This window comes from Sapajus apella, unplaced genomic scaffold, assembly GCF_009761245.1.
Source record: "Sapajus apella isolate SASKATOON/1434 unplaced genomic scaffold, GSC_monkey_1.0 scaffold16, whole genome shotgun sequence".
Classification (NCBI taxonomy): domain Eukaryota; kingdom Metazoa; phylum Chordata; class Mammalia; order Primates; family Cebidae; genus Sapajus; species Sapajus apella.
Window position 1 is genome coordinate 14762800 of NW_022436956.1, and position 19045 is coordinate 14781844.

General features: G+C 37.3%; 1 protein-coding gene across 5 annotated transcripts in view; it reads right to left on the bottom strand.

Annotated features, from left to right (window-relative positions):
* The window catches only part of ARHGEF12 (Rho guanine nucleotide exchange factor 12), a 152078-nt gene that overhangs the window by 30072 nt on the left and 102961 nt on the right, over positions 1-19045 (bottom strand). For all 5 annotated transcript variants that reach the window (XM_032285180.1, XM_032285179.1, XM_032285177.1 and 2 more), the window contains 12 exons: positions 16682-16774; positions 15087-15197; positions 14701-14799; positions 11452-11494; positions 10722-10827; positions 10151-10288; positions 9327-9359; positions 8887-9001; positions 8032-8137; positions 6197-6409; positions 804-936; positions 307-342 (listed from right to left, as the gene is read on the bottom strand). In XM_032285180.1, the coding sequence (XP_032141071.1) occupies positions 307-342; positions 804-936; positions 6197-6409; positions 8032-8137; positions 8887-9001; positions 9327-9359; positions 10151-10288; positions 10722-10827; positions 11452-11494; positions 14701-14799; positions 15087-15197; positions 16682-16774 (1226 nt within the window). The remainder of the gene's footprint in view (positions 1-306; positions 343-803; positions 937-6196; positions 6410-8031; positions 8138-8886; positions 9002-9326; positions 9360-10150; positions 10289-10721; positions 10828-11451; positions 11495-14700; positions 14800-15086; positions 15198-16681; positions 16775-19045) is intronic.

Here is a 19045-nt window from a genome sequence, read left to right on the forward strand (position 1 = left end):
TAATTTGAGGACTTCAGGTGGACAATGGGCAACAGCCCAAGTCTTTACATTACAATAAATTCTAATCAGATTCCTGAATCGGACTTAGGACAGAGCCTGAAATTTCATCCTCTCCTACAAATGGCTGACTTATATATACTTCAAAACACAGCTTTTCAATGACTGGTGTTTCTTAAGAGCTTTCTTTTAAACTATATAACAGATTTGTATATAGGGTTTCTTTTCTTTTAAAATAAAACTTTGGAGGGAAAAAGATTACGTTTCTTAAAATGTGCGTTTATTGAAAGCTGCTTGGGATTTACTTACTTTCGAAAGGGCTTTGGAGTCCCATGTTCAGTCACCCTAAAACAATGGAGAGGAAAGAGTAACATGAAAACAAAATGGTGATCAAGAGATTTATACTAAAGACACTCAAAGCTAGGTTACACTTCAACAGCTTGATAAATAATTCTTTGGGATATCGTAATAATTTAATATAAAATAAATAGAAGAAAATTTGAGTACCTTTCTAAATTTCAGTAACAAGTTCTGAAATGGTGTTTTAGTTCTTTTTTGTACCCAACTTATTTATTTATTTTATTTTATTTTTTACAGTTTGAAGTGGGGGTTCACTATGTTGCCCAGGCTGGTCTCAAACTCCTGAGTTCAAGTGACTGATTCTCCTGCCTCAGCCTCTCAAGTAGCTGGGATTATAGGCACATACCACCATGCCAGGCTTAAGTGCTAGAATGCTACAAAAGTACGGAAATAATATATATTTTATAGGTAATGCTCTAAGCCTCTGTAAGATATCACTGAATTACCTTTCTACTTCACATTCCTCCTCCTGCACTTGGTCTAATGGAGGTGCTGGGAAATCAAAGACAGTATTGAGAGTACGAGGTGTCCCATCTAAGGTGTCTCCAGGTGCTGGAGTTTCTCCAACTTGCTTTGATCCTGTAGACAAAAGTCAGACATTTGAAGAGTGTTACCACTTAATAAAGTCACTGGTCACCAAAAAAAATTTGTTCCCAGAGGAGCTTCAACCTAATCCATAGCTACATTCTTATTTAAACAACTGCAGGTTCACTAGAGCTAAAAATTTAATATACAAAACTACGGTGTCCCAGGCTTATGTGATCCTCCCATCTCAGCCTTCTAAGTAGCTGGGCCTACAGTTGTGTGCCACCACACCTGGCTCATTTTCAAATTTTTCATAGAGATGGGGTTCTGCTATGTTGCCCAGGCTAGTTTTGAATTTCTGGGCTCAAGCAATCTTCTTGCCTTGGCCACCCAAAGTGCTAGGATTACAGGTGTGGGCCACCATGCTTGGTCAGAAAAATCACTTTTAAAATTGCTTCTTAAAAATTAACATAAGAAATAGTGACGACTCACATAGTGCAGAAGAGTATACGATGAGGAACAACATTCTCCCATGCTATCCTTGTCTACCCTCAGTATCAATTCTTCATACTTTCAAATGTGAGTTATTATAGTAGTACAACTACAAATAATAACCTCTTTTTCAGGATTTATTACCTTTAGGTAATAACTATTTCTTTCCCCTGTGAGGATTTTATTGACTTACACTTTCCACCTTCACTTTCCCCCATTTCTTCCCAATATTTAACAGTTTTATCAATACTACTAGCTGGATTATTAGTTACTACCTAAATATAAATGACATATCTATGTTTTTGTACTATCAAAAAGTTAGTACCTCAACGTTCTTCTGTGTCAGATTAGGTATTCAGTGTCAACATCCTCCCTCCCTCTAATTGTGTTTCCTTCCTTCTACTTTTCATTTCTTTCAATTACATTTTTTACTTGCATCATTAAAAGAATTTTTTACATTTATATTCTAATCTGCAGCCATAATGAACTATTCCATTTAGGCTGGTAGGGTGATTCTAAGTCTGAAAACCAATGAAGAGTGCTTATGACATATATATAGTGTCATCTACAACATCCATATATACATTATTCCTGCCAAATTAAGAAGTATACTAGTTAGGATTATATGTTTTTTCCTATGGGTCCAATGATGCAATCCATAGGCCACTTCAAACAGAACATTTATTACCTCTGCAGCTTCATGCTATCCACTGCCTAAGATCCCCCTTTTCTGATCCGTGATGTTCTTGTGTTCCAACCTGGAGCAGTGGCTCCCTTGGCCTGTGACACAACCATCATTTTAGAACTGCCCTTTGCCACTCTCCTGGGTGTTTCCAGGATCTCGTGACATATTCTTTCTTAATTGTTTCTCTCATGTTGCTGGAATGTGTATCCTCAAATGATTTTAAAGGGAAGGGTACATTCCGGTTAAACTGTGGATCCCTGCGTATCTGAAAATGTCTTTATTCTTTCTTCATATTTGATGAAGAGCTTGGATGGATATAGGATGCTAAGTTCAAAACCATTTTCCTTCAGGAAGTTGAAGGCATGGCTTTTTTATTTCAGAACCCAGTGTTAGGATGAGGCATGTGATGCAGCATAATCCCCATTGTTTTTTTCTCTGAAAGCTTTTAGGACTTATCCCTGGTGTACTAAAATTTCAAAGGACATGTTACCAATGGAATTTTTAAAAAGCATTCATTATAGATGGTTTTCAGTAGGCCCTTTCTACCTAGGGTGAAGATGGGTGTTCTTTTTCAACTCTGGGAAACATTCTCCTGTTGTTTAACTATCTCTTCTCCATGTCCTCAGCTGACATTTTTGTGAAAGAGACAGATGTTGGCCCTCTGTAGTGGTTCTCTACATAATTCTTTTCTCTCAAATTTCTATCCTTTCATATTTCTGATGTACACTCTTAAAATATTTCCTTGACTTTAATTTTATGGACTTCTTTTTTCCTTTAAATACTGACAGTTGTGGTTGTCTGAAAACATATCAACACATTTTTTTATATTCTTCCCCTCAGGGGTGGAGCCTAATTCCTCCCTCCCTGAGTGTGGGCTAGATTTAGTGACTTGCTTCCAACTTGCGGAAGTGACAGAGTGCACCTACAGAGACTGAGTCAGAAAAGACACTGGAGCTTCCTTTTTGCTCTCTTTTTTGGGTTACTCAGGAAAAGATAACTACTATTTCATGGACACTCAAGTATCTCTACGGAAAAGTCCATGTGGCAAGAGGCCAAGGGCATGAGCAAGGAGCTAAGGCCTCTTGCCAACAGCCACCTGAGTGGCCATAGAAATGGGCTACCCATTAAGTTTTCTGATGACTGGCTGATATATCTTGACTGCAACTTTGTGACAGACCCCAACCCAGAACCAACCAGCTAAGCTGCTCTAGAGTTCTTCATCCACCAAAAAGATAAATGTTTTTTGTGTTAAGCCATTAAGTTTTGGGGTAATTTATCACACAGAAATTGGTAATATAACAGATGTTACTGTGTTTAATAGTTGTATCAAAAATTTTTTTGTCTCTGAATGCTTCTCCTTATTCTTGCTTTATAGAGATAACTTCTTTAATGTCCCCAAGTATATTACCTAAGTTAGAAGTATTTTCTTAAGTTCTTGTCTATTATCAAATTATCTTTTTCTTCTAGGGGAAGTTTTTCTGTTTGTTTGTTTGTATTCTCTCTTTATTTCACTGTCTGATATGTTTGGCATTATATGTTATCTTATGTCTTGACAACAAGAGTGAGTAATGACGCTTGTATTTAATGATGAAAGTGCGTGGCTGACTTGGCTTTCTCCTGCTGCTATTTAGAAACAGGTCTATTACAGTTGAGAGCTCTCTGAGCACAATAAGTCACTGGCATGCCTACTGTCAGGCTTTGGGCTCCCAAATGTCCACTGCGGCGGGACTAAACTTTCCCTACACAATTCACTCAATTATTTTAAAAAAGAGCACACTGTTTTTTCCTTCCAGTCTACAAGTGACAGAGACTGCTCTATAATGAAGGGATTAGAAGCTGCTGACATAACTATTTTGATTACAGATCTACAATTAGTTCTTCATTTTCAGCTCTATTTCTTATTCCTGCACTGTATAACATATGTGAACTCTGAGCCCAAAGTCTCTCCAGGGTTCCAATGAGCAGATTGGCTTCTATCTTAAACTATTTAAATAAATTATGGGCTCTGACTTTCCTTATGATTTTTCCTTGTGGTTCTTTGTTGTTGTTGTTGTTTCTGAGATAGGGTCTTGTTCTGTCATCCAGGCTGAAGTCCAGTGGCACAAACATGGCTCACTACAGCCTTGCCCTCCTAGGATCAAGTGATCCTCCCACCTCAGTCTCCAGATTACCTAGGACTACAGGCACATGCCATCTGACTAGCTGACTTTTTCATTTTTTTGTAGTGTAGAGACAGGGTCTTATCACATTGCCCTGGCTGGTCCTGAACTCCTAGGCTCAAGCAATTCTCCTGCCTCAGCCTCCCAAAGTTCTGAGATTATAGGAGTGAGCCACCATGCCCACTCCTTTACATTTTATCCATCAAATTACTCTTGCCTGCTTTCAATCTCCCAAGTATTTGTTAAAATCTCTTATTTCCTGATAACATATTCCCTTCCTCTACTTTCTTTCTCTTTATGGTTTCTGTTTATCTGTCACCTACTATGTTTTTATTTTAATGAGTCCTGGGAGCCATGAAATATCAATGCATATACTCAATCTAACAACTTCAGAGTTCTATATTTGACAAAATCCCCAGAATTTTTTCTGAATGTCACTTGTACTTTTTTGCCTTATGTAGAAACCTACCTATTCCCAGGGGGTTACCTCTTCTGCTACAGCCCTCTGAGACAGAAACTGGTGTTTCTGTCTTACATTGTGTATGTCAGGGTGGAGATGAGATGGATGGTCTTCCTTTCCTCAATATGATTTTTGGACCATTATCTTTTCTTCTTCTTTTTTTTTTTTGAGACAGAGTCTCGCTCTGTTGCCCAGGATGGAGTGCAATGGAGCAATCTTGGCTCACTGCAACCTCTGCCTCTTGGGTTCAAGCGATTCCCCCGCCTCAGCCTCCCAAGGAGTTAGGATTACAAGTGCATGCCACCATGCCCGGCTAATTTTTGGATTTTTAGGAGAGACAGGGTTTCACCATGTTGGCCAGGCTTGTCTCACACTCCTGAGCTCAGGTGATCCACCTGCCTCAGCTTCCCAAAGTGCTGGGATTACAGGCGTGAGCCACTGCGCCGGACTTGTCTTCTTGTATAATCTCTTGCTCCATTGAGGCTCTCATGCTCTGGATATTATCACATGTTCTTCATCCTTACAACATTCATCTCGCAATGCTAAACCTATGGCTCAAAGTTTTCCTCTCCATGAAAAAAGTCACACTTGGTAATCTCAAACCCCACGAATATTGAGGTATTCAAATTCCTGGCTCCTTGGTTCCTTGCTGTCTTCATCCCTAGCAGCCTCCTCTATGGCACCGCAGGGACCACTCCCAGAGCTTCATTCTTGATCATGTCACCATCAGAAATTGAACCACCTCCTGAATCACTGGTATAGACAGGCACTCCCTTCTTCAAATAAAACCACCTATTATCCCAGCTCACTTGCTTAAGAAACCCATTAGAACAAGGATGAAGATATGGTAATAGCCCCTTGCCCAATTATCTACAATAATTACTTCATATCCTTCTTTACTCTTCAAATTCCTTTGCTCTTCTTACTGAACTCTTTCTCTCAGTAAGCAGTCTTATCCTTTATATACACTCTAAATCTCATCTCCTCTCTCCTCACAACTCTATTCTACTGCTTATGTATCTTTCCCACATATTCTACCTTTTCTTTCAGCTGGCTTCCTACTAACTTTTAAAAATAAAATCTCTAGTTAATCTCAGATTTTTAAAAAGTCTTCTTTAGACACCTACATCTGCCTCTAACTACTGACCAGTTACTGACCTCAATATTCCCTTTACCTTTCCTTAACTGGACTTAGCACAATTTACAACTATTATATCTGTGACTATCACTCTCAAGAGAGAAAGCTGCATGAGGCAAGCATCTGTGTATAATTATTGCACATTAACATCTGGGACAAAGCTAATGCCTGACAGAGAGCTTAATAAATACTTTTTGGACAAATGAGAACTAAAATTATCATTCAGCACAGATTTATTATTGGTTGTACCATATTAAAATGTTAAAATTAAACTAGGATTTAGTCTTGATTAAAATAATTTGCCACTCTACTTTTCAGTTACTGTGTTTGTTTTGAAATCTTGATGCTTAGTTGAGCTGAACTATATAGCATTGATTCACCTGTATCATTCTCTTTCCCTCCTTCCTGGGAAAAAGAGGCCCCTGAAGCTACAGAAGACATGGAATTGGCAGGCAGGTATCCAGTGTCTGTTCCTTCATTTGCTAACCCACTCTGGCGCAACTTGGCAGAGTCCTGAGGTTCAGGACTCACAGATGAGGGTGTGGATAAGTGCTTTGGGTGGCGCGCCTTCTGTAGTTCCATGGCTCTGCCAACTGAACAGAAAATGATGGTTAATAGTCTGTATTGCAAACTAGCTGAAAGGAAAAAACGACAATGTAAAAGAATCTGGAACAATGTCTGAAACATGGTGGACCCTAAAAATATATATAGTGAATTATTATACAGAGAAACATACAGACAGATGAAGGAAGGAAGAAGAGAAGAGAAAAGGGAGAGGAAGGTAGAGGAGAAAGATGGGGAGATAGAGGAGGGATGAGGGTGAGGAAGAGGAGGATGTGGGGAAAGAAGGAGGGTCATGAGAAAAGGAAATAAGGAGAGCAGTCATGGACAGAGGGAGGAGGAATGCTGAGAGACAGACGTGGAGCTTTGTTCATTTGTAAGAATGAAGATGAAGTCCTTTATTTTTGTGAGTTCTTAGTAAGCTGCCATCCCAGTTCTCCCCCAACACTCACAACTTCATCAGCACAATGTGCCTGAAGATCATCCAGACCAATCCCCATCCTGCTAATTATCCTGTTCACAAAGTCACCACCAGAAGCCAAAGACTCCCACTATGGTCTTCATCCTCCATAGCATTCTACACCCTCACACAACTTTTTATACCCTAATCTAACCCCACCTTCCCTAATTCCTCAAATTCTTCTTTTATATCCCTTGGAACTCATGGATAGCATCTGTGAAATCCACCATCTCTTTAACTTTCTCTGAAAATTTCCCACCTTCTCCATGTTTCTCAACAAGGGGCACTACTGGCATTTGAGTAAGGACTCCTCATTGTGTGGGACATTCACTATCACAGTTTCACTCCCACCACCCTACCATGCCAATATCTTTTTTTTATTGAGACAGTGTCTCACTTTGTCATGCAGGCTAGAGTTTAGTGATGAGATGATGGCTCACAGCAGCCTTGACTCCCCAGACTAAAGCAATCCTCCTACCTCAGCCTCCCAAGTAGCTTGGACTACATGCATACACCATAATACCCAGCTCACTTTGGTGGTGGTGGTTGTTTTTGTAGAGGAGGGTCTCTCTGTGTTGCCTAGGCTGGTCTCGAACTCCCAACTCAAATGATCCTCCCACCTTGGCCTCGCAAAGTGTTGGAATTATAGACAAGAGCCACTGCACCTGGCTTCAGTGTTTTCAAATGTGGTACTGCCTGAGATAAGAACCATCACATGACCCCTTCCCATCTCTATTTCTCCTGCAGCCATCCCAAGTGGGCTGATCTCTCTTCATTGGGCCTGAGGCAGAAGGAAAATCAGAAAATAAACTGGAGATGTGGAGAAATTTTAGAAGTAAGGAGACTAAGTAAGTATGTATAAAGAGACTAAACAGTGTGGTGGAGAGGCATATATACACTTCTTTAAAAAAATTTAACGAACACAAGTTGAAAGCAAACAGAATCAGAAGAGGTAAGTAAACTATGTTATGGACATTTGACAGAATACTGCCTCTAAAGATGTTCATGACAATTATGTAGCAAGATAGGGGGTACTCAGTTCGGAAATAATGCTGAACAGAAACAAGGCATATTAAGAGTTCAGCAACATCATCTTAACAACTCCTTTTTCCAGAAAGTCACTCTAGCCAAGAAGCCTCTGATATGAAGAGGGTCTAGAATACTGAAAACATACCACTTCAAACGTCAACATACTTGCACTGTTGTCATGACGGCTTGGTCTCCGTGGGGGTCCCAGGATACTGGGGAATCCTCTTCGCTTCCCTTTTTCTTCCCCTTCTTTATCTTTCTTCATACTTTGCTAGAGTTGAAGTACAAAAAAAAAGAGATATGTAACAGAGTAAATTTCTTTTGCTATTTTCATAGTGTAATGCTAATGGTTAACTCAAAAAAATTGTTAAATGTAAATGAAAACCCATGCATATGTACGCACATACACAGAGTGCTCATTAAAAGTTCACACAGTGCCATGTACACCTCAAACTCAAGATGTTTTCACAAATCCTTTATCACTGACAGTTGGAAAAAGCAAAGGGTAGTTTTATAGCACATTTACCAGAAACTTATTCTATTAAGAATTCATTCATCCATTCAACAAATATTTACTAAGTGTCATACTAACAGTTGAGAACACAATAATAAAGAAGGTCCTTGTATTCACACAGCTTTCCAATCTAATAAACCCTAAACAAAAACACAAATAATTACAAACTGACAGAATACTGCCACTAAAGATGTTTATGAAAATTATGTAACAACATAGGGGTAATTAGTTCCGGCAAAGTAAAAGTATAAGGCATGAACAGAATCAGAAATAGCACTCTTGGTAAACTGCTAATTTCACTTTTCACATTGTCTAATATTAGTTTATATGTCTGGATTTCTCACTAGATTTTGAGTTTCTTGAGAACAGAAATAATATTGTATACATGTTGGTATAACTAGCATTAATTTGCTGATTAAGTAAAAACTAAGACAATGGAAGACACTGCAACCAGATGTAAAGAAGCCGTAAGGCCTAAACATGCTATTACATTATTTTAGTCTTACCTTGATTTTTGGAAGAAATCCAATCCGACCCCGCTTGTGCTCCAAATTTCGAGGCTCTTTCACTTTTACTCCCAAATGCTTCATATACATGAGAATAACATACTGCATGGTGGAACTGGAGGAGAAAGGATGAAGTAAATTAAGACTTCTGAGAAGGGAGGGTTGGTAGAATAAAGACATCAAATGATTTCCAAAACCCCAAGCTTGAAATTATTGAAATTAATCAAACAAAAACTAAACAACTATCTAGTCATTGCACAGAGAAAAGAATTCTACTCAGGACAACAGTAGAATATTAGTCAAATAACACACAAGCCACCAGAGGGAGACCACAATCTTTATTTGTAAGTTAAATAAATTGTGATTTAGGGCTGAAAGAAAAAAACATAGCTTATTTTTTTCTTAAAATTCTTGGGAAAAAAAAAAACCAATTATGTTACCTCTTATCTTCCTCTACAGCCTGAGCAGTCATCCTAGGGGGAAAAAAAAAAAAAAAGTTTAAAAATGAAATATAGAAGTTTAATTTAATTATTTATTTATTTTTTGAGAGCGAGTCTCACTCTGCTGCCTAGGCTGGAGTGCAATGGCATGATCACTGAAACCTCCACCTCCCAGGTGCAAGTGATTTTCATGCCTCAACCTCCTGAACTAGCTGAGATTACAGGCATGCGCCACCATGCCTGGCTAATTTTTGGGTTTTTAGTAGAGATGGGGTTTCGCCATGTTGGCCAGCCTGGTCTTGAACTCTTGGCCTTAAGTAATCTGCCCACTCAGCCTCCCAGAGTGCCGGGATTACAGGTGTGAGCCACCATGCTTGGCCTTAAAAATTGTTATTAACTCAGACATCTGAAACGACAGAACAGAGCCAAATGATTTGGGCCACATCCTAGAATACCAAAATAACCCTAATCCCCTAAAGAACCACATGTGTTTTACCCTCATGTCACCTACTACACATGTTTCATAGCAAGAAATATGTCCAAGGCCCATACATTGAAAATAATGAAAGTAATCAACCTGTTTTTTATCACTGATTAGAAATTTTAGAGTTACCCATTTACCAACACCCAGAAAAAGGAATACAGACATTTACCTAAAATATCAGAAAAAAGAAAAACAAAATTCCAGTTTCTCAAGTACTATGACAAAATAAACGGCTCCACATACACAAGCTGACAGCTTTCTAAATGTGCCCAAAAGGTACTTCAAGCATAAGCAGCATCTCAATAGAGAAGGCGTTTCCACATGTACTTCCATTACTTACAATACTTCTTCAATTTTGGCCACAATCTGTTCTGCACATGTCCGCTCCTTCTCCAAAGTTAACCGGTCCTTGTCTCGCTCTGCATCAAGTTTAGTCAGCTCACTTTCAGCCAATGTCAGTCCCATACTACGTTTCTGCCTAAAGTGAACAGAGAAGTTTCCTGAGGTAGCCTAAAGAAAAACTACCTCACCCTGGGACATTTCATCACAATCTCCATAACTATGGTTTCTAGGAACAGGCAAAATTTCCACTTATGGGTTCATGTCGTCTAGTATACTAGAGGGAGAAAAACTCTAGAGGCAATGTCTCCAAGAACACATATAATATCTTACAGGAACACACTTAGCATAGACATGGCACTGAGTTCAGATACTGAAAGTGCCTGGTATGGAGAATCTGGACTTTTAGTTCCACTCTAACCCTTTGGCTCCAGATGTTTATTATGTTTTAGTAACAATAGGACTATATGGTTTATCTAGTGCTAAGCTAAGTATTTAATGTGTAACTTTTTCTTACCTAAAAAAATTAATTTAGAATCATCATATCAAATTCTATCTACCACTATGCTTACCGAAAGTCTTCTAAGTGCCTTTGAACTTCTGGATGGACTCTTTCTTGCATTGTTTGGATATAGTGGCGATGTAGATCCTCAGGAATGAGCTCAGGTCTTCTCTTTTCTTCATAAATTAAAGAAATTATGTTATCTAAAGGTATGTTCTGGGCAACATACAATTAGCATATATTAATGGCAACATATCAACGCTACTTGGTTCAAATTTAACTCAGAACATGCCAAAGGGAAATTCTTCAAGGCAGTTCATGTATTTCATCTCAAAATTTTGATTTCATTTGTTCTTTTATTTATTTATTTAGAGATGGAGTTTTGCTCCTGTCGCTCAGGCTGGAGTGTAATGGTGCAATCTCAGCTCACTGCAACCTCTGCCTCTTGAGTTCAAATGATTCTCCTGCCTCAGCCTCCCAAGTGGTTGGGATTACAGGCATACACCATCATGCCAGCTAATTTTTGTATTTTCAGAAGCAACAGGGTTTCACCATGTTGGCCACGTTGGTCTCAAACTCCTGACCTCAATAATCCACCCACCTTGGCCTCCCAAAGTGCTGAGATTGCAGGCATAAGCTACTGTGCCAGGCCTCATTTACTCTTAAACGTATTATAGCCTCTTCTGTTGTGATTCAGGTGATCAGCTAGTCACCATGTGACAGATAAAACCTTTACAGATGAGCTGAGCTACATATCTATTAAGATGTAATTCTCCAGGACATTAATGCTCCAAACTTACCTAGATCTACAGATATTTCATCAGGAACAGAAACTTTCAGGTGCTAAAATGAAATGCAAACAAAAGGTGTAACAACACTAAAGATATTTCAAGACATCACAAGTACTTGTGTAAAGTAAAGGCATACACCTTGGATACCCATTCTATAAGCATAATCTCATTGAAGCTCATGTATTCATTCATGTTTCACAGCTCTAAAACATTCTATTACTTAAACTTGAAAATAAGCCTTTTTCCCAAGGATCATGCTATAAAGGAAATGTCTACAGTCGTTTCACTAGATGACTGAATGCTTCTGTGACACACTCACCCTAATGAATATATTGGCTTTGGCTTCCTAGAACCATTGGTTAATAATCAGTTATAGGTCATTTAGATGAAGATAGGTAAAACCTAAATTATGTGTATATTATCATTAAGAAAAAAGTACTCACATATAGTCATGACTTTTCCTTCCCCTTATATTTGAGATGCTCACCCTGAAGACCATCATATTCCCAATTGTTCTCCTACATAAAGTTTAAGAATCCTCACAATGTCACACTCCCAGTGAGAAAATACTGAAAGTCAACGTTGGGTTTTCGGAGTTTTAAATCTCCAGTAACCATCTATAGTTCTTGCTACTAAACTAACTAAGGTGACTGTCTTAGAATTTACTTATTCCTAGCTAGGATTTTTCCCATAATACTTGCATAATAATTGCCAGGTTGTTGTTTCCCATCCCCGCTCCCCCAACTACTGGAGGGGAAAACCGTATTATTTTGTATTGAGAGAAAATATCTTAACCTCTTCCTGCTTATTTTGTATTGTATACCTATTTAAGTCATGCAATTCCAGAATTTAAACAAGACCTATGAGATCTGAAGTTTTAAATTTGAAAATAAGTCACTGCTAAAAATTGTAAGATCTCTTATATTCATCTGAATAAAGCTGAAATGGATCTTAAAACTTTCTCTTTAAGTTGACAGGCAGTAGCTCAAATCAACTTTCTTAAAAGTATTTCTAGCTTAAGTGCAAAAAAGTAATAAAAGCTCATTTGTACGTGATGGTGTTTATATGAAATAAATATGACCTGCACCATGAAAGTATAATTAGCAAATTAATTGATCAGGATTCTTCTTATATTTTAATGTTGATATATAGATCATGAGTAGCAAAATATAAAGTTTTGATTTAACTTGGTGCCCTCTTAAGAAATGCAAAATTCAAACATACTTCAATATATTGTCATTTTTTTCAGAAAAGTAAATTATTTTAATAAAAATAACACAACATTTTAAACAATGGGAGTATGATCAGAACCCTAACTCACTTAACACATACCTGAGTAACCCCGCTATGTCCCAGGAACTGTTCAGTGTTAGGGATACCACAGTGAACAAACAGAACAAAAATATCTGGCCTAATAAAACGTATATTCAGGGTAGGAGAATAGGAATATAGTCATCCCTCGATATCCACATGGGATATTGGTCCTAGGTACCCCCATAGATACTAAAATCAGTGAACTCTCAAGTCCCTTATATAAAATGGCATTGTATTTGCATATAACCTATGCACATCTTGCTGTATACTTTAAATCTCTAGATTACTTATAATACTTAATACAATGTAAATACTATGTAAATAATTGTTATACTACATTTTTAACAATTTGTGTCATTTTTTATTGTGATATTGGTTTTTGGTTTTTTTCCTTGAATATTTTCAACCACGGTTGGTTGAATCTGTGGATGTGGAAGCTGCAGGTACAGAAGGCTGACAGTATAAACAAACTAAATAAATAAATAAAAGTTCTATGGACAAAAATAACAGAAAAAGTGACAGAAAGTGCAAGAGGTGAGATTTTAAGTAGCCTTGTTAGGAAAATCACTGAGTAGATCATTGCATTTAGCAATGTGAAAGTGTACAGACAATTTTGTAAAGGAATACAAAACAAATGGGACAGGAGCTGGAGGGAGAAGGAGAGCCAAAATGTGTTCACTTTTAGAAAGGGAAAATAACAATGTTTGCACGCTAATGTGAATGATAATCCATGGAAAATAAAAAAACCTATGATGAAGGAGAAAGGAAAATAATTGTTAGAGTAAGGTCTTTGAGTAGGTATAAGGTAATACACTGTGGGTAAACTGGGGCAGAGCTAGCCTTAGATGAAAGATGGACAATTGAGGCCAGGTGCAGTGCCTTATGCCTGTAATCCCAGCACTTTGAGAGGATGAGGCAGGCAGATTACTTGATCCCAGGAGTTCAAGACCAGCCTGGGTATCATGGTGAAACCCCATCTCTACAAAATAAAAACCTTACCCGGCATGGTGATGTGCACCTGTAGTCCCACAGCTACTTGGGAGGCTGAGGCAAGAGGATCACTTGAGCCCAGGAGGCAGGGGTTACAGTGAGGCACAACTGTGCCACTGCACTGCAGCCTGGGCAACAGAGCAAGACTGTCTCAAAAAGAAAAGAAAAAAAAAAGAAAAAAGATGGACAATCCCTCCATAGAGTAGAGTACATTGTGTAGTATAATGAAGGCATTTGATTCATCTGGTAGAAGTTCTCTTCTATATACTTTAAATTTCTCAGAGAAACAAGGTCAAGGTTATCAACTGAGAAAAGACTAGGAAAGGAAGTGATGGAGGTTTTAGGAGAGAAAAAGTATGAAGCAGTCATCTAAGAGAACTGCAAGTGTGAAAGCACTAGAGACCTGCAGCATGATTATCCAGGATGCATGAAGGCCTAAGTGCTATTTACCCATAACAAGACTAATCATACAACTTACTATTATAAAAATTTAAACAGTTTTAATGACATAATAAAACATTATCATCATTTAGTTCAGTGTGAGCGAAATCTTTCCTACCACTTTTTAGTAAACTTATGCTTCCAAACTTCAAAGAGGCCACCCAGAGTTCAGTTATGCAAGTATTATTCCTGGGGTCTTAATATATATGTAATATCATATGTATTCCCTTTTTTATTTCCTTACTCTAATCATTCAAATACAAAAAAACACAAACATATATCTGTGAGACAGTGTGTGTGTGTGTATTCCCTAAAACCTGTGAGAATTCATATGCCGAAACTCATTTAGAAATTATTTTTTAAAAAATAGCTTAGAGTAACCAATAATTGAAATATAATACAGATGTGAGAAAGCACAATAAAATCCAAAAATATGGAAGGGAAGATTGGCAGCAGGAGGCCAATAATTCCATATACTAAGGCAAAGATTACAACATTAACTTGGCAACTTACTGCTGATCGATCTAGGAAGAACTGATGAAACTCAAGGAAGATGCGACGAGTTTCCTTGGAATTGGTATGTTTATACAGGTCTGAATAGAGATAACAGAGCTGCAGCGGAGAAAGGAATGGAAAAGACAAAATGAGGAATCATGAAAAATATAATTTGCTAGGCCATCATTTAGTAGGAATGTTTGGAACAGGTAGGTCACCATAAACAATGTAGTTATTACTATATAACCAAGTCTTTATAAATAACGTTTTAATTATCTTTCATATCTGTCTTTACATGGAAAACTGAAAGAAATCTGCCCACTCATCGCATAGAAACGAAAACTTCTATGGCATATGATACCAACAGAAGAACTCTGAATCTGCTAGACTGTAAAATATATTACCAAGGTGGCAGGGTCAAATTGTGAAACTACATGGTGTAAGAAAACAGCCAAATGAGCCGGACGAGATTTTAGTAATTCAATGCTCTGGAAACAGCTGCACTGTCCATTGATCTAGAGGAAGAAATGATTACGAATCAGTAACTCCAACATACAAATGTAAAATGCAAAGTAGGCTCAATTGAACATAGCTATCCACATTTCACTTTGATCTCCCTATGAAAAATTCAAGATTTAAAAAATTTCACTAAAATTTATTAACAACAGAAGCTATGGAATCTCTTTCTCCGAACATTAACCATCTCTTGGGGATAGGTTAGAAGAAAGACCACTTAGGGAGAATGGAAGTTGAGGAAATGATTATCAAGGAGCTCAGATGTATACAAATCGTATGTAAAAAAACCAGTCTAACAACATTTCTAGAAATGTAGTGGGAAGCTTTGTGCCCAATCATAAAATAGCTGTTTTTCCTTTTCTTCTGGGCTAATTGAAGAAACGGTGGGAAATGAAGTTGTATGAGTTTAAGTAAGACAAATCCCAGAATATTTGTATAATCTCTACATACACTAAACACAGAAAACAATACTGTAAACTAGCATCAGAATTTTCATATTCCAAATCATTCTAAAGACCAGCATTACCCCCCAACTATCAAACCAGACAAAGTTATGACGAAAAGAAAATATCCCTCACACCAATATCCCTCATGAACAGAGATGTAAAAAATCCTCAGCAAAATAATGGCAAATTGAAACTGATAATATATAAGAGGGAAAACACATCATGACCAACTGGGGTCCATTCCAGGAATGCAAGACTAGTTTAACATTCTAGTATCAATCAGTGTAACTTGCCATATTAATAGACAATCAGAAAAACCACATAATAATCTCATTCAACAAAATTCAACATCCAGTCATGATTAAAACTCTCAGCAAACTAGGAGTATGCCTTAACCTAACAACACTTAACCTTCTAAAAAATACTCACAGCTAACATCATACTTAATGATGAAAGACTGAGTGTTTTTTCCCTAAGATCAGGAATAAGGCAAGCATGTCTTATCACTCTGATTCAACCTCATACTGAAAGTCCTAGCCAGTGCAATAAAGGCAAGAGTAAGAAATAAAAGATAAACAGATTGAAAATAAAGAAATAAAAATTGTAGATAACATATTTATCTATGTAGAAAACTCCAAAAGACTTATTTTTTAAAGCACCTAGAAATAATATGCAAATTTAGCAAGATCATAGGATATAAGGACAAGAATCCAGCTAATCATATTCCTTTATCCCACCAATGAACTGGGATTTGAAACTTTTTTTAAAATACCATTTTAAGAAATACACTAACCCCAACAAAATGAAGTACTTAAATATAAATTAATAACCTAACTCTCACTGGCTTTAAAAGCAAGGTCATTTCTGTTGACCAAAGCTAAAATAACCAATTAACCCAAGGGGCTATTGGTTCTTAAGATTTAGCTTCAAATCCTTATGAATGTTACCTTCATCTCCAGAAAGTGTTCATTTTTGCAACAAATCAGACATTGCAGAAAAGTAATAATTTGTTTTTTAGAAAGAAAAAAAGTCATCACCTGTTCATGTTCAGTACCAAAATCATCATCTTCTGCTCCAATAATATGAGGTGCTATACGGGTTGAGGGACTTCCGACGAGTGATTGAGTATCCTGATAACATTCAGAGAAAAGAAACAAAAATTATCTGGTGGTCAAATTTAGAAAAAGAAGAAAGCCAACCCATTAAAAACACATGGTTCACTTAAATGGTGAGGTTTCTTTTTGTTTATTTCCTTTGAAGTACTTTAGTTTTTCAAAGTAGGGGTTTACAAATTTTCAAGGCCATGAACCACTCTGACAGAGAAAATGATCACGATTGTTTTTTCAGGGGAAAAACCATTTCCCTTGGAAGAGTAAATATCCTTTGCTCACTATACGCCTGATTATCTGACTCTAACACTTTCTGTACACTTCTGTAACTTCATTTATTGATTCATATATACCTAGAACTTCTTACAGAAAGAAATAAAGTTGTTTTACATAAATGGTTACAATTAAAAAATTAAAGAAAAAGTGAATGAAGACAATAGGACAAAGGAAAAATAACAGCAGAAATGATAAGACAAAGTTAGCAGAGAGGTTAATATACCTGAGAAGTACTAATCCATTAATGATACATAATTGAAAGCTATCATGGAGCAACATTGTTTCCTTTTCGATTTATTTTTATAAATGTATAATGCAGGGTTTCTCAACTGTGGCACTGCTGACATTTTGGACCAGAGAGTTCTTTGCTGTAAGGGCTAGCCTGAGCATTCTAAGATGTTTAGCAGCATCCCTGACCCTACGCACCCACCAAATTCCGGTTGTAGCCTCCCAGTCCTAGACAATCAAAAATGTTTCCAGACATCTGTCAAATGTCCACAGAGGCAAAATCACTCTTGGCTGAAAAATTACTGATACAATGCTCTAAAATCATCAAGTAATTTCATAAACACTGCTATACAAACAAAGATAACAATTTTGTAAAAATAAATTGTAGATTGGCAGATAGTTCGTCATGCAATAGTTCCTCCATTTGTCAACTCACACAGTTGTTTTCAGCATGACAACGACAGTATAGAGGCATTCACAGATAAAGTAATAAGCCTTGGGGCTGGGCACAGTAGCTCAGGCCTGTAATCTCCGCACTTTGGGAGGTCAAGGAGGGAGGATCGCTTGAGGCCTGAGTTTGAAACCAGCCTGGGCAAAACAAGACCCATCTCTAAAAAAAATAAAACAAAATAGCCAGGCATGGTGGCATGTGCCTATAGTCTTAGCTACCTGGGAGACTAAAGTGAAGTGGGAGGATTGTTTGAGCCCAAGAGTTGGAGGTTACATTTAACCTCTGTACGACAGCTTGGGTGACAGAGTAAGACTCTGTCTCATTCATACATATACATTTACACAAATACATGTATACATGCATACATACAGGATGTCTGAAGACCATAAATACTAAAATCAAAGACTAAATAGGATTAGGGAAATAAACATTTTGGAAGAAATAGGAAAAGAATGAGTTTGGCTTAAATCTGACAGCAGTTTAATATGTAAGATCTGCATGGAGTTTAGCAAAGAAGGGTGGGCCTATCTTGGTTTCAGAGACATTTGCATAGCAGTTATAGTTGAAGCTGTATAAACAGATCCATAAGTTTTAAAGTGAGTGAATAATATGTATCTGTAGTTTTTCTTCCTTGTGTTGCAGCACTACACATTGAGTCTCCTAAATATAATTCTGCTTTTTAACAACTCTTATTATTTTCTTTAACCTCAAGGCTTTAATAATTCCAATAAAAAGAAATCAGGTGAAACTGGCTGGGCACTGTGACTCACGCCCAGCTAGTTTGGGAGGCTGAGGCGTGTGAATCACCTGAGGTCAGGAGTTTGAGAACAGCCTGGCCAACATGATGAAACCCCATCTCTAAAAAAAAGAAAGAAAAAAGAAATTAGGTGAAACAACATACATTAGTTTAGAGCAGTAGTCAAATAATTTTGATATTATAACTGATTTGATGTCTCTGATTTTTCAACAGTCCCTAAGTTGCTGATAATAAAAACATGACAAAATGCTGTTGTATCTTTTACTACAAAACTGTAAACAAATCTAATTAGAAAACAAAACCAAAATGCTTAAAAGCCTGCAATTAAGAATATGTAAGATCCAGCAATTCTACTTCTAGATAAATACCTAAAAAAACTGAAAGCAAGGCAGCATATTCACAATAGCCAAAAGGTGTAAGCAATCTAAGTACCCATTGACAAATGAACAGATAAACAAAATGTGGTTTATATACATGCTATGGAATATTATTTGGTCTCAAAAAGGAAAGAAATTCTGACACATGCTACAACATGGATGAAACCTGAAGTCATTTGCTAAGTGAGATAGCCAGTCATGAA